The 15,293-nt window shown below is 41.9% G+C and overlaps 1 protein-coding gene across 1 annotated transcript; it reads right to left on the reverse strand.

Moving 5' to 3' along the window:
• Positions 1-6,462: 6,462 nt before the first annotated feature.
• LOC134302749 (zinc finger protein 883-like) lies at positions 6,463-14,715 on the reverse strand. Its single transcript, XM_062987946.1, has 5 exons — positions 14,677-14,715; positions 13,269-13,321; positions 11,529-11,734; positions 11,236-11,370; positions 6,463-7,841 (listed from the first exon to the last, which is right to left on the reverse strand). The coding sequence occupies exons 1-5, from the start codon at positions 14,713-14,715 to the stop codon at positions 6,577-6,579; spliced, it is 1,698 nt and encodes a 565-aa protein (XP_062844016.1). The 3' UTR covers positions 6,463-6,576.
• Between the last annotated feature and the right edge of the window lie 578 nt (positions 14,716-15,293).

Here is a 15,293-nt window from a genome sequence, read left to right on the forward strand (position 1 = left end):
TCATGATCTGTACGGTAGATGGTGAAAGGCCTGAATTATTTAGTTTCATGTTTGTTTGTTTATTTATTAGGATTATAACGCCATGTTTTACACTATGGTTACACTCATGACAGGAACGGTAGTTACTCATTACACAAGATTCATCACTTTTTTTTACACAAGATTATATCGAACACAGTCATGGACAATTTAGTGTCTCCAATTCACCTCACTTGCATGTTTTTGGACTGTGGGAGGAAACCCACGCAGACACAGGGAGAACATGCAAACTCCACACAGAAAGAACCAGGACCGTCCCACCTGGGGATCGAGCCCAGGACCTTCTTGCTGTGAGGTGGCAGTGCTACCCACTTAGCCACCGTGCCACCCTAGTTTCGTGTAGAGAAATGTTCTTTTTTAATGGTTTAACAATTCTTTCCTAAAGTTTGCCAGAAATCTGTGATTTCACCTTCACCTGTTACCAGTTCACCTGTTTATTATGGAATGTTTGGATTTCACTACTCTATATTCTTTAGATGTTATCTGTTCCAGAACAGCATTTAACACTGTTGCTTCTGTTCTGCATAATTCAAAATTATTTTGAATTCAGACATTGAATACGTTCTCTAATGCTCTTTATTCTACATAACCCACAGTCACACAACATGGAATAAGAACAATCAATTACCACGGCCTAATATTTTAAATAAATGTTAATGTCTATCTAAAGACAACTATAAATAGCTGATTGTATTTCAGTTCAGATGAAAGTAATCCATGATGAAAGTAAGTTGTTTCCAGAGGCTTAAGGCTCTAAAGGAACACAATTCCCACACGTGTTCCTACACCGATCAGCCATAACATTAAAACCACCTCCTTGTTTCTACACTCACTGTCCACTTCACACACTGCTCCACTTACCATATAGAAGAAGCACATTGTAGTTCTACAATTACTGACTGTAGTCCACCTGTTTCTCTACATGCATTGTTAGCCCCCACATGCTCCACACAGAAAGGACCCAGACCGCCCCACCTGGGAATCAAACCCAGGACCAGTGATGGCATAGTTACCTTGAAAAAGTAATCTGATTACTGATTACTCCTTTAAAAAGTAACTTAGTTACTTTATGGATTACTTGATTTTAAAAGAAACTAAGTTAGATTACAAGTTACTTTATTAGTTATATAATGTGGGCCGCTAATGTATCCCATAATGCAACTGGAGCTGCGTAGGCGATTGAAGCAGAATAAGAAACAAGAAAGATAGCGGAAAACGGAGTCCTGTGTTCACAAGTGTAAGTAAGATAAATAAAATACATTTTTTTAAAGACAAATAAATAACAAAAAGACGATAAATATCCTAAATTTTGGCGAGTGGGATTTGTGATGAGTCTTTAACTATGGTGATATTACGCCATCACGTCCCCACATCATCACTTGACGTTGGTGGGATGGCGGATGTAGTACTTTTTTACCGGCCGAGTAGTGCATCCTTCCTCCAATCTAGTACAGACTCTGTAAGTATGCGATTCCGGACGCAGCTCGTGACTTAATTGTCGCATAGGCCAGACGTCACTCCCCGAGACGCAAAAACAAAGCAAAAATATATCTTTTTACTAAGGAAAATGACAAAAATAGTAACGCACAGTAACTTGGATAAGTAACTTTAATCTGATTACTGGATTGGAAATAGTAACTCGTTAGATTACTTGTTACTGATAAAATGTGGTCAGATTAGAGTAACGCGTTACTAAGTAACTGACATCAGTGGTCAGGACTTTCTTGCAGTGAGGCGACAGTGCTACCCACCGAGCCACCCGGCAGTTTGGAGTCATGTTGATACACAAGCTTTAAGTTTTTAAAGCTGTGGGTATAGAATGGTGAAAATGATCAAATTTAACCATAATTGTTTTAGCCCAGGGTATCTTTATTCTCCAGTGCAGCAGGTGGCTTTAGTGCAGATCCTCATCTGCTTCACAACCCAATAATACACCACAGATGAAGACGCTGCACCAACTGATGTGTTTACATAAAAGTGAATCATCTGTAAAATATTAATGCATTTACTTATTACATTCTAATTAATAATAAAACTAGAGTTCATAATACAATATAACTGAAAGGATTTGAGGTGCTTTCAGGAACTGTTAGCTGCTCCGCTAACTGTTAGCATCACACACGATTCAGTACTGATGAACCGACTCATTTAAACCGATCCAACTAAATGAATCAATCGAAACTGATTCAGTTTCTTCGTTTTTAAATTGAACAGTTTTATAGAAATACATCTAGTTCCTTTATCTTTACTGGACTGTTTTGAGAAAAGTAATGACATGAATCAAGAGAATTTTCCCAAAATGGTTACACTTTCCTTTCAGGCTGATAAAACTATTCAACTGCTTTTTAATTGTACTTCAACCCCAAATCAGAAAAAGTTGGGACAGCATGGAAAATGCAAATTATAAATAAAAACACAGAGTTCCCTACATTGACTTTGACTTTTATTTGATGTCAGACAGGATGAACCTGAGATATTTCATCTTTTATCTGCTCGACTTCATTTCGTTTATTAATAAACATCCATTCCTGCAATTCAGGCCTGCAACACATTCCAAAAAGAGTTGGGACAGTAAAGCATTTACCACTTTGTAATGTTGTCGTTCCTTTTCACCACTTAAAAGAGGTTTTGGCACTGAGGAGACCAAGTGATTTAGTGTTTCAGCTTTTATTTTGTCTCGTTCTTCCTGCAAACACGTCTTAAGATGTGTAACAGTACGGGGGGTCGTTGTTGTTTCAAAATTCTCCACACGTTCTCTATTAGGGACAGGGCAGGACTGCAGGCAGGCCAGTCCAGCACCCGTACCCTCTTCTTCCACAGCCACGCCTTTGTAATGTGTGCAGCAGCTGGTTTCGCATCGTCTTGTTGAAAAATGCTGGACGTCCGTCTGAGGGATGGAAGATCACGAGCGTTCAGGTTAAGCTCGCACCCTTGACCTTTACACACTGAAATTCCTCCTGATTCCTTGAATGGTTTAATGATATTCTGCACTGTAGAGGGAGAACATGCAAATCCCTTCCAATCTCTCTGATTGTTTTTAAACATTTTAATCATTTTCTCACACATTTGTGGACAAACTGGATCCTCTGATCATCTTTACTCATCAGAGACTCTCAGCCTTTCCTGGATGCTGCTTTTGTACCAAACCATGATCACAATCACCTGTTCACATCACATCATTATTGAGTTTTTTCACCTCATTACGAGCCCTAAATTGCCCCCGTCCCAACTTTTTTGGAATGTGTAGCAGGCCTGAAATGCAGGAATGGATGTTTATTAATAAATGAAATGAAGTTGAGTGGATAAAAGATGAAATATCTCAGGTTCATCCTGTCTGACATCAAATAAAAGTCAAAGTCAATGTAAGAAACTCTGTGTTTTTATTATTTGTATTTTTTATACTGTCCTAACTTTTTCTGATTTTGGGGTTGTCCACTCAGGTGGACAGGATGCATTTGAGTTTCACTGAGAGTGATATTTCATTAACAGCCAAATTAATAGAACAACATTTTTTATGAATAAATTTAGAAGTTAAATACAGACTTTTAATGATGTACAACAAATACTATCATGTTTTAATATGTACTGGACCTGCTATGATAAACCATGAACAGTCCAGTGTCCTGTGAAAACAGAAAAAAAGCAGCCGGGACACAAAGGCACAAGATATTTCAAGCAGATGTTCTTGGTTTATTGTGTGTATGGAGCATCTTGGCATCTGTGTGTATTTTTTGCTTCCTTGAGCTGAGGCCAGTAGTTTTCAGATCTGATCTCAGTACATCTCATATAGGTATAAATGGTACAAAGAAACCTTGTGATTCTCTTCTGTATATAATCACAGATATGCAAAATAAAAAATATTAATTTAATACTATTAAAAATAGTCTGGTTTGAGGTGTATTTTCACCATAATATGGATTTACTACAGTAAAATACATTAGGTAGTTGAAATATCCCCAGAATGCATGATGTTCATTTTAGTGGACGTGTGGTTTGTTGTGGTCATTATAAAAAATTAATATTTGAACAACACAGTGATTGTATTGCTTCTTAGATGTTGCCTTTTGTGCTCAAATGTTATTAACCAGCTAAGATGCCTTTTAGTAGAGGAATGATTTGCTGAACAATTATTGGCCACATGGTTTGCTAGCGTCCCCTTAAAAGGCCGTCATGCATCAATAACAGTAAAACCTACACACCTAGAAAGTCCACTGTAGTGACCACCATGCATTAAAGGGTTAAATAAAGAGTGAACTCTGATATTATCGTCCCTAAAGTCCTGAATCTATCTTGTGTCAGTTGTCTAGATTAGTTTCATTATTTAAAGGACTGTAGGATCATGTAGAATTCACCCTCGTGGGTCCCGTGAACAATGCATAGTCAACGTATGGACATTTGTGATTAGCCAATGCGACTATACCCTGAACTGTATGCATTTCATGATGAAAGGTATAAAATACACAAGTGCAAACAGTTCGGGGAAGGTCTGTTCAGATATAGTCTGAAGCCTTTCAGCTGAATACGGGGGATTCTTAATTCCTAAGGCAAACTGGTCGGGTCTGGTTATTATCACTGGAAAAAACTACAGTGGACACTGTTTAAAAACTCCACTCATACCAGCACAACACACACTAACACACCACCACCATGTCAGTGTCACTGCAGTGCTGAGAATGATCCACCACCTAAATAATACCTGCTCTGTGGGGGTCCTGACTATTGAAGAACAGCATGAAAGGGGGTAACAAAGCAGGTAGAGAAACAGATGGACTTATCGTTGTTGTATTGTGTTCACACAGAGATGCTTTATTCCAAACTCCAGTGCTCTTGTTTACCTCTTTAACATCTTAATAATAGCCATTAACAGGCAGACTAATCAAAATAGTACCTAAATGCAAAAATAAATGGACAGACAAGGACTGAATGGGGGTAGAAACCCCACGTTAGGCAGCTTATTTATTAACTCCTTAAACTGGTGAGGAGTCACAAGAAGACGCCGAAGTCGACAGACGTACAACACAAAACAGACTCGGGTAAATAAAGACTACACAACGAAGGAGATGTGTACCGCGTGTACCACAAACGGTACCCTACCAGGACGGACTGAAAAAGAGTTAAAAACATCAGACACGATACAGTAAAACATAACTCTGTGAACTCTGTAAAACACAACAATGGGACTAATGTCACGTGTCCCAGATGATCTTAGTGTCTTAGTAATGTCTAAACCGTCTGCTAGTGCAACTAGACAAGAGTTGGCTGATGGACTGATGATGATTTACACTAAAGTCCCGTATCTCAAGCTCTGTGAGGTCAGGGCTAGCACAAACCTTCCACCCTTAAGTAGATCGATGTAGTTGGAGGAAGATTGAAGGTAATCACCTGTTGTCACTGTCCTCACACCTAAAGGGAGCAGGGCCAACTACACACCTTCTTACTACAAGTTAAAAATGGCTATTTCACCAAGTACAACTTTATGATCTCTTAAAGATAAATAGGCAAATATTTTAGTGTTTGGCAACGTAAACGCCCAGACCGGCCTCCTCTTCTTCCTCGTCTTCTTCCTTTTAGTGACCTCGACCTGGAGGTGTGCAGAGACCTGGTCTGGAACAAATGTAGTGTACTTGTATACACCGATCAGCCATAACATTAAAACCACCTTCTTGTCTATTTTATCAGCTCCACTTACCACATAGGAGCACTTTGTAGTTCTACAATTACTGACTGAAGTCCATCTGTTTCTCTACATGCTTTGTTACCCCCTTTCATGCTGTACTTTAATGGTCAGGACCCCCACAGGACCTCCACAGAGCGGGTATTATTTAGGTGCTGGATGATTCTCAGCACTGCAGTGACACTGACATGGTGCTGGTGTGTTAGTGTGTGTTGTGCTGGTCCACTCACTGTCCACTCTATTAGACACTCCTACCTAGTCGGTCCACCTTGTAGATGTAAAGTCAGAGACGATCGCTCATCTATTGCTGCTGTTCGAGTCGGTCATCTTCTAGACCTTCATCGGTGGTCACAGGACGCTGCACACGGGGCGCTGTTGGCTGGATGTTTTTTGGTTGGTGGACGATTCTCAGTCCAGCAGTGACAGTGAGGTGTTACCAGCACAACACATACTAACACACCAGCACCATGTCAGTGTCACTGCAGTGCTGAGAATGATCCTATATAATCCTAAATATCCTAAATAGATAAATAGATCCTAAATAATACCTGCTCTGTGGGGGTCCTGTGGGGGGGTCAAAGCATGTAGAGAAACAGATGGACTACAGTCAGTAATTGTACTACAAAGTGCTTCTATATGGTAAGTGGAGCTGATAAAATAGACAGTAAGGAGGTGGTTTTAATGTTATGACTGATCGGTGTATTTGTGACTTACTTTTAATACTGCATTAAAAAACTAAAACTACTTAAAAGTAAAAATTACAGTTTACATCTAAGCACCAGTACGAGGCAAAACTCCGACGTTTGTGTTTTAGTGTTTCTTAAACGTTTTGGATGAGCAAAGCTGTAGTTACACTTTTAGTTTTAAATCACGTCCTCCTCTTCACCCTGAAAGCCCAGAATGCACTGGTGGTTCTGTAGATTATAGCTGCGAGTGAAACTCTTCCCGCACTGTAAACACTGGAACGGTTTCTCTCCGGTGTGAATGCGCAGGTGCCGCTTGAGGTTGCTCTGCTGACTGAAGCTCTTGTCACAGTGCGGGCACTCGTACGACTTCTCTCCGCTGTGAATGTGCTGGTGGATTTTCAGATTGCTCTGGTTGTTGAAGCTCTTCCCGCACTGCGAACAGGAGAACGGTTTCTCTCCGGTATGAACGCGCTGGTGGATCTGGAGGGAGTTGGCCCGGTTGAAGCGCTTGCCGCAGTCCGAGCACTCGTAGGGCTTCTCTCCGGTGTGAATGCGCTGGTGTTTCTGGAGAGAATTGGCACGATTAAAACTCTTCCCGCAGTGTGCGCACTCGTAGGGTTTCTCTCCGGTGTGAATGCGCTGGTGGATTTGAAGAGAACTCGCCGCGATGAAGCTCTTTCCACAGTCCGAACAATGATACGGTTTCTCCCCGGTGTGAACGCGCTGGTGCGTCGCGAACGAGCCGTCGTCGCCTAAACCCTTCCCGAAGGCCGAATACTGGTACGGTTTGCGTCCGGTGTGAATGCGCTGGTGTTTCGAGAAAGAGCCGCCATCGCTGAAACTCTTTCCGCAGAACGAACAGTGATACGGTTTCTCCCCGGTGTGAATGCGCTGGTGGGTCTGGAGATTATCGGCCCGATTAAAGCTTTTCCCACAGTGTGAACAGGAATAGGGTTTCTCCCCGGTGTGAATGCGATGGTGCACTTTGAGTTTACTCTGGTTGGTAAAACTCTTCCCGCACAGCGGGCACTGATAGGGTTTCTCTCCGGTGTGAATGCGCTGGTGTTTCGTAAAAGAGCCAATGTCTATAAAACTCTTCACACAGTATGAACACTGGTACGGCTGCTCTCCGTCGTGAATGCGCTGGTGTTTTTGAAGAGCGCTCCAGTAACTAAAGCTCTTCCCGCAACCCGAGCAGAGGAAAATGTCTTTCTGCCTCCGGCCAGGAGAGGCAGTAGAGCTCAAAGTACCCGAGTATATCTGCTGACTGCTGGAGCTTCTGTTGGGCATCAGGCTCTTATATCCTGTTTCTCCTGACTCCAGCAGGGCATCATGGGCACCACAGTGGCATCTCTTGATGTGTTTTTGGAGGTGCGTTGGAGAGGAGTAAGAAAGTGGACACAGGGAGCAGGAGAAGACCTGCAGCAGGGAGTTGTTCAGGACTGTAAGACACAAAAAATTTCAAACGCAAAACGTTATAATTTTAAATCGTCCAGCCAGAAAAGTGCAAAACTTACTGGATACCAAACTGGTCCCACTGGGTTTGGACTGGTTTAGAGACTCTTTAGGTCAGACTAAAGGTGGGACGTTTCAGGACCTCCACTGAGCACACAGTGTACAATAAAAAACATTCTAGAAATCTAGCATAATTATCAAAAACTCTCAGATATGGGGCGGGATATTCCACTAGCACACCAGCGCTGAGATTCTGGCCATCTAGCGGGCACAATCGGCAGACAAGATTGGTCTGCTGGGTGGGAGAAGACCAGACTAACACAGTTAGCACAGCGGTCCCTAACAGACCGGTTTCATATAAGATATAATAAAATAATGCGCTTTTTTTCACTTCAGCGAGACGCTGCTCCCACCTGGGGGTGATACGAGACGATTAACACCCGTGTGTTGGAAATGCTGATGCGGCGATCTCTAATTATTTATTCTTTCCGTGCGGCCTGGTAATAAATTGCCCACGGCTCGGTGGTTGGGGACCACTGGGTTAGCAGACCGGCAGCACGGGCAAAAAGAGAAGGCACAAGACGGAAGGGGCAGGCAAATATACCCCCTGGAATGCAATCGAGATCCCCAGAAGAGGAAGAAAATGCATAAATAAATATCAGATAACCCACATTATCAGTTAACCCACACCTAAGACGTACTCGGGCACAGACGTGCTCCATGTCACTAGTAGTCAATGGCAAATCTCCACTTTTAGCGGTTTTCACTTTTTTTTACATGTGTTGATGGTGGGTATAACTCTCCGTCTGTCCATAACAGCGAATATCAAAATGACCAATGAAAAGATAAATGAAATCACGCATTCTCTGTAACGAGTATCTCCATTGGCTGCTAGACCTGTCCATCAAAACCACATATCTCCACCTCCCTCCCCTCGGCTACTGTGTGAGACAGAAGTGAAACTCGTTTGCTGTGTGATGTTTCATCTCTACAGTTTATTCAGGTTATTCAGTCACATGGTTGTAAACATGATTTATATTTGTGAAGTTTGTATCTGATATTTAGATGGACGAAGCGTTTACATGGACTGTATTAATTAACACAATTAAACTTTTTTATAGCTACAGTCAATAACTTATAATGTCTGGAACCTTGATTGTTTCAGGTATTTATAGGGGTTTAAATGGTGTTATACAACGGATAGTTCCGGTCCTAAAATCTGATTGGCTGAGCCGCGTTCGAAGCCGTTGTAAAATAAAGCAATAAGCCATGAGAGACCGTCTCGAGTGGTTTATTGCTTTTATAAAACGGCGGTCAACATAAAATACAATAAATACAACAATGTTTAATTCATAAATGTATTTATTGTGTATAAACTTACAATAAAGCATTCTTCCTCGACCCCAGGTAGTCCGTTAACCGTGTTGCTAGGCAACATGAGGGCGAACATAACATTCACTTTCTCTATTCAGTGGCGTATTAATATGGAATGATGTGAGGTGGTCCTAGGTGTGCGTTTATCGGGGATTTTACAACGGCTTCGAACGCGGCTCAGCCAATCAGATTTCAGGACCGGAACTATCCGTTTTATAATCCCCGATAAACGCACACCTGTGACCGCCTCACATCGTTCCATATTAATACGCCACTGAAAAGAAAAAGCGAATGTTATGTTCGCCCTCATGTTGCCTAGCAACACTGTTAACGGACTACGTGGGGTCGCGGAAGAATGCTTTATTGTAAGTGTTTTTGTAAATGAAAACATTTATAAATTGAACATTGTTGTATTTTATTATATTTTATGTTGAACGCCGTTTTATAAAAGCAATAAGCCACGAGAGACGGTGCGTTACTGCTATGATTTTATCCCGGGGAAAGACGTTTTAGGCAAAACAACCTTCCCCGTGATAAAATCGCAGTAACGCACCGTCTCTCGTGGCTTATCGCTTTTATTTTAGAACAGTATATCCCAGTCGTTTCTTCACAACACAGTATTAAAAGGTTTTCTTAATAGATCTATGAAATAATCGTATCTGTGTTTTGATGCTTTATTAATGCATAAAATTACATCAAAAAACGTAGCCAGATAACTTAAGCAAAATTGTTCAATATGAATCTTTTTTTCTCTCTTTCGTCTTATGGTTCTGTATGACAGGAAATACTCCACAGGTAGCCGTGCATTGTTATAGTTCAAACCCAAACCATGTTTGGCACCTGAATGCTCACGTTTGGTTGTTGTTCGCTGTGTGAAAATGAAATAATTAAATAACAGAGTATTATATGTATATTTTATTGTTTAAAATAATCTCATCAGGGACTGTCAGCCCCCGGGCACTTTCACATGATCAAATCTGGCCCTCCTAGAAAAAAAGTTTGGACACCACTGGTCTAGTCTAAAATCCACCAAGGATCCCCAGCAACATTCCTGTCACTAAGCCAAATGAACGACTAAACAGTGCTTGTTGTGGGTTGCTAGTTATTAGATGGTTGTTAGTTGTTCTGTCCATTTTGTGGTGTTTTGTTGTTGATTAGAATGGTCAGGACATTTAAAGAATTTATTGTGATTATTTTATCCTTTGTTGACTGCATTCGTGATCATATGTTGTATTAAATCGACTAAATTCTGCTCCCTACGTCTTTATATTTAATTTTGCATGCTGGGAGACAATACGCCCAACCAGACTGTCAAAAGTAAAGCTGTCCACAGTCAAGCAAGCTTTACAACCCCATGGAAGCAGATGATACTGGTCAGGTCGCTTGCGCTATTTTACTGTTTTGTTTGATTGATACATGCAACAAGCCCACCTGCCTTAAAGATTGGCAGCGTAGCTTGCTTACGGAATCATGTCCTTCTGCCTTCCCAAATCTGGCCAGCAGAGGAGGCATGGAGGCACAGATGACTGCCGTGTTGGTTCCTCTGAACCGACAATCACATACTGTCTCACGCAAGCTGTAGCCTAGTGGTGAAGGTACTGGACAAGTAATCAGCCCCACCACTGCCAGGTTGCTGCTTTTGGGCCCTTGAGCAAGGCCCTTAACCCTCAATTGCTCAAGATATACTGTAACTGTAAGTCACTTTGGATAAAAGCGTCTGCTAATAGCCGGAAATATAAATGTAATTTTCTTACTGAGTATTAATTGACTCCAGGTGGAAGTGTTATTATATAGCACGGTTTGTTCCTCAACGATTTGCTGGTTCCCCTGTTGCAACCTGTTTTCTCTGGAAGCGTGATGCCAGGCTGAGCACGTGAGGCATTACACATACAATCTAGTGATCTCAGTAATATTAGTTCTTGTTTTTTTTATAGTATTAGAACAAATATGCTGACAAATAAAGGAAGAAGAAATAATTCAGCACCAGAGGAGAAGGGAAAGTCTTACTGAGGTCTTGTTCTCCCTTTTTTACAGGCTCCTTTTGGAATTCACCATTCTGCTGGTCTTCAGGGGTGAGATCTTCTACAGGGGAGAGATGTTCCACAGGGGAGAGATCCTCCACAGGAGATAACGTTCCTTCACCTAAAATAAGTGAACATGTGAAGGTAGAAATGTGAGTGTGTAGATTCATCAAAAATCACTTAATAACTGAATCATGTGGTGTCTCACCGAGTGTATTAGGAACGGATGAGACGGTTTAACTACTCAGTAAAAACCTAAAGCCACCTTTCTTTACTCACAGTGGTAACCTTCATCCTCAGCTTCCTCTTCCTTGATTATGACCTTCAGAATTTCTCCACTCTGTAGATCCAAATGGGAGGCGTGGTCCTCGTCTACCCAGTCCTGCGAGCGGTCAGGATCAGAATCGGAATCATAATCGGGATCCGGAGAGTGCGCGGGACTGAATGAACGTCGTTCCACTTCTACTGGATCCATAACGAAAGATCTAAAGTGTGAAACAGAAGTTCAGGAATTTTAATAAATCACCAGGTGAATTCACAACATACAATAAAGTGAAAGCAGATGATTGGATAGAAAAATCAAACAAGCTAAGCTAACCTCATGTAAATAACTTGGTAGTTAGTTCAGACGGTGCATGTTTATCGCCGATACACAGTGCTTCCGCTACATGTACTTTGTGGTGGCGGCCTGCCGCTGCTTAATTATTGCCGCCGCTCCATCAGAATTTATATAATTACATGAAACCGCAAATACCCCCGTCCCAAAGCACTCACAGCCGGTCAGTCTTACAGCCCGCGTTTCCACCAGTGTCTGGAAACCAAGCGCGTGTCACCAACGGTGGGCGTTACTTAAAGAACGTGAAGAGTCGTGATGTGGAGTAATGCGGAGCGTTTTTCATGCAAAAGCATCAAATAACTGTATCGGTGATGAGAAGACGTGACGTGTTTGTCTCAGTTGTTGTTTTCTTTAGTTCACTGACGTGGGAAGCGTTTTGCGCTTCAATCTCACCGCGACTCTCGGCTCAAATGACCGATTTGCTCGGCGCTCGACTTGAGCGATAAGACATCACAAAAGTTCCACGACACGAATAAACATCTGTGTGAAATATCCATCAAATCCAGTCTAAAAGATCCACATGTATCTGTGTCTAGCTGGATTCACTTCACGTGTGCTGGTTCTGCAGCTCGGGAGAATCGAAAAAGCTTTACGTAAAAAAGCGTAACTTGGAGTACTGAAAGTACCACACAGGTACACTAAATTTCTCTCCATTATTACTGGTTATAAGTGTCTCTGTACTGGCCTTAAGAGCTCTGTACTGGTTATAAGTGCCGCCGCTGCTAAAATTCTAGAGTAAACACTGATACATCATCAACTTTCATTTTAACTGTGCTTCTTCTTGGTTTGGAAAATGAGAAAACCAATCATTGTTATGCCAAGTTCACGCCACACGACTTTCCAAGTGTTCAGGTCGCTGTACAGTTCACACTACACGACTGGATCTCTAGTAATCGGGAGTCTTTCAAGTCGTTGACACTGTGACACGCCCACACATGACGTCACTGTTTACACTGAAAAACCAAGAATTCTGTGGTGCCAGATTAGACGCTAGTTCTCTATCTGGAACCTTTTTATTTTGGTGGAAACACACAGAACCGGTTCAACATCAAGTTCGTGAATCGGAACGGAGCCGGATCTACAGCAGTGGAAAAGGGGCAAGTGCGTCCAAGCATCTGAGTCTCTCACTGTCTTGAAAAGACGATTAAAAACCTTCATCACCTCTTTACTAAACACTTAAGCTGAAAACTAATGTAGTTACTAATGCTCTTATTTCTATATTTCCTTAAAAAAACTGTTCTAGCAGATCTGTATCCTCAAACTGTTGTTTACTTAACTAGAGTAAGTTAATGTTTACTGTGGAAGCTCTTCTGTAAGTCGCTCTGAATAAGAGCGTCTGCTAAATGACAAAAAGGTAAATGTACCTCTTAATCTACAAACAACCCTTTATCATAAAGCTTTACCTAGGGTGACCATACGTCCTCTTTTTCCCGGACAGGTCCTCTTTTTTTTGGACCTACAAAACGCATCCAACCGGGATTTCCAAATTACCAAAAATGTCTGGATTTCGGCATTTCACCAGATTTCACCTTCACATATGTGAATGAAAATTCACAGATGAATTACAGAAGAAATCTGTGGGGGTTTTTTTTCTGTCGGGATCTTTGGGAAGCAGAATGTTGGACCTGCGAAAAGATTTGTGCATTTTGTTGTACTGTACATATGTATATATACACCTATCAGCCATAACATTAAAACCACCTCCTGGTTTCTACTCTCACTGTCCATTTTATCAGCTCCACTTACCATATAGAAGCACTTTGTAGTTCTACAATTACTGACTGTAGTACATCTGTTTCTCTACATGCTTTGTTACCCTCTTTCATGCTGTTCTTCAATGGTCAGGACCCCCACAGAGCAGGTATTATTTAGGTGGTGGATCATTCTCAGCACTGCAGTGACACTGACATGGTGGTGGTGTGTTAGTGTGTGTTGTGCTGGTATGAGTGGATCTAAACACAGCAGCGCTGCTGGAGTTTTTAAACACCGTGTCCACTCACTGTCCACTCTATTAGACGCTCCTACCTAGTCGGTCCACCTTGTAGATGTAAAGTCAGAGACGATCGCTCGTCTATTGCTGCTGTTTGAGTCGGTCATCTTCTAGACGTTCATCAGTGGTCACAGGACGCTGCCCACGGGGCGCTGTCGGCTGGATATTTTTGGTTGGTGGACTATTCTCAGTCCAGCAGTTACAGTGAGGTGTTTAGATCCACTCATACCAGCACAACACACACTAACACACCACCACCATGTCAGTGTCACTGCAGTGCTGAGAATGATCCACCACCTAAATAATACCTGCTCTGTGGTGGTCCTGTGGTGGTCCTGACCATTGAAGAACAGCATGAAATACAGATGGACTACAGTCAGTAATTGTAGAACTACAAAGTGCTTCTATATGGTAAGTGGAGCTGATATAATGGACAAGATATAAAACAAAAAGAGAGCTGAGTAAATAAAGATGATTCATTTTATTGGCTGGTTGGTGTCTGTGGTGTAATAAAGAAGAAACCCTGAATCAGTTCGGATCAATTGATTCCTTTGCTGGATCGGTTCAAATGAATCGGTTGATCAGTACTGAATCAAGTGTGATGCCAACAGTGAGCGGAGCAGCTAGCAGTTTGTGTTTAATAAGAAAAGAGCTGCAGCTCCTCAAATCCTCAGTGTGATGTGTTATTATGATGCGTTATTATTATTAGAAAGTGAAGTTTAATGAATGAGTGAACATGGTACTTACAGATGATTCACTTTAGTCCCAACACATCAGCTGCGCTCGCGGGATCTTTGTTGTCGTGGCTCGTTCACACTGACCAACTCTCGCAGGAAATCTCGCGTGATCTGGTCCGACATGGCGAGAGAGGTTTCACAATAAAAGTTATTCATTCATTCAGTGTTTTACCACCGCGTTACACTGTTCAGGGTCGCAGTGGGTCCGAACCCGGGCGAACACACAGAGGAACCTTTAGTATCTTCAATTATCCTGACTGCACAGTCTTTGTACTGTGGGAGGAAACCGGAGCACCCGGAGGAAACCCACACAGACACGGGGAGAACATGCAAACTCCACACAGAAAGGACCCGGACCGCTCCACCTGGGAATCGAACTCAGGACCTTCTTGCTGTGAGGCGACAGTGCTACCCACCGACAACCCCAAATCAGAAAAAGTTGGGACGGTATGGAAAATGCAAATAAATAAAAAAACACAAGAGAGTTTCTTACATTGACTTTGACTTTTATTTCTTTTATTTGAGATATTTCACGTTTTATCTGCTCAACTTCATTTCATTTATTAATAAACATCCATTCCTGCATTTCAGACCTGCAACACATTCCAAAAAAAGTTGGGACGGGGGTAATGAGGTGAAAACACTAAATAATGATGTGATGTGAACAGGTGATTGTGATCATGGTTTGGTACAAAAGCAGC

Source organism: Trichomycterus rosablanca, chromosome 2 (assembly GCF_030014385.1).
Source record: "Trichomycterus rosablanca isolate fTriRos1 chromosome 2, fTriRos1.hap1, whole genome shotgun sequence".
NCBI classification, from domain to species: Eukaryota; Metazoa; Chordata; class Actinopteri; order Siluriformes; family Trichomycteridae; genus Trichomycterus; species Trichomycterus rosablanca.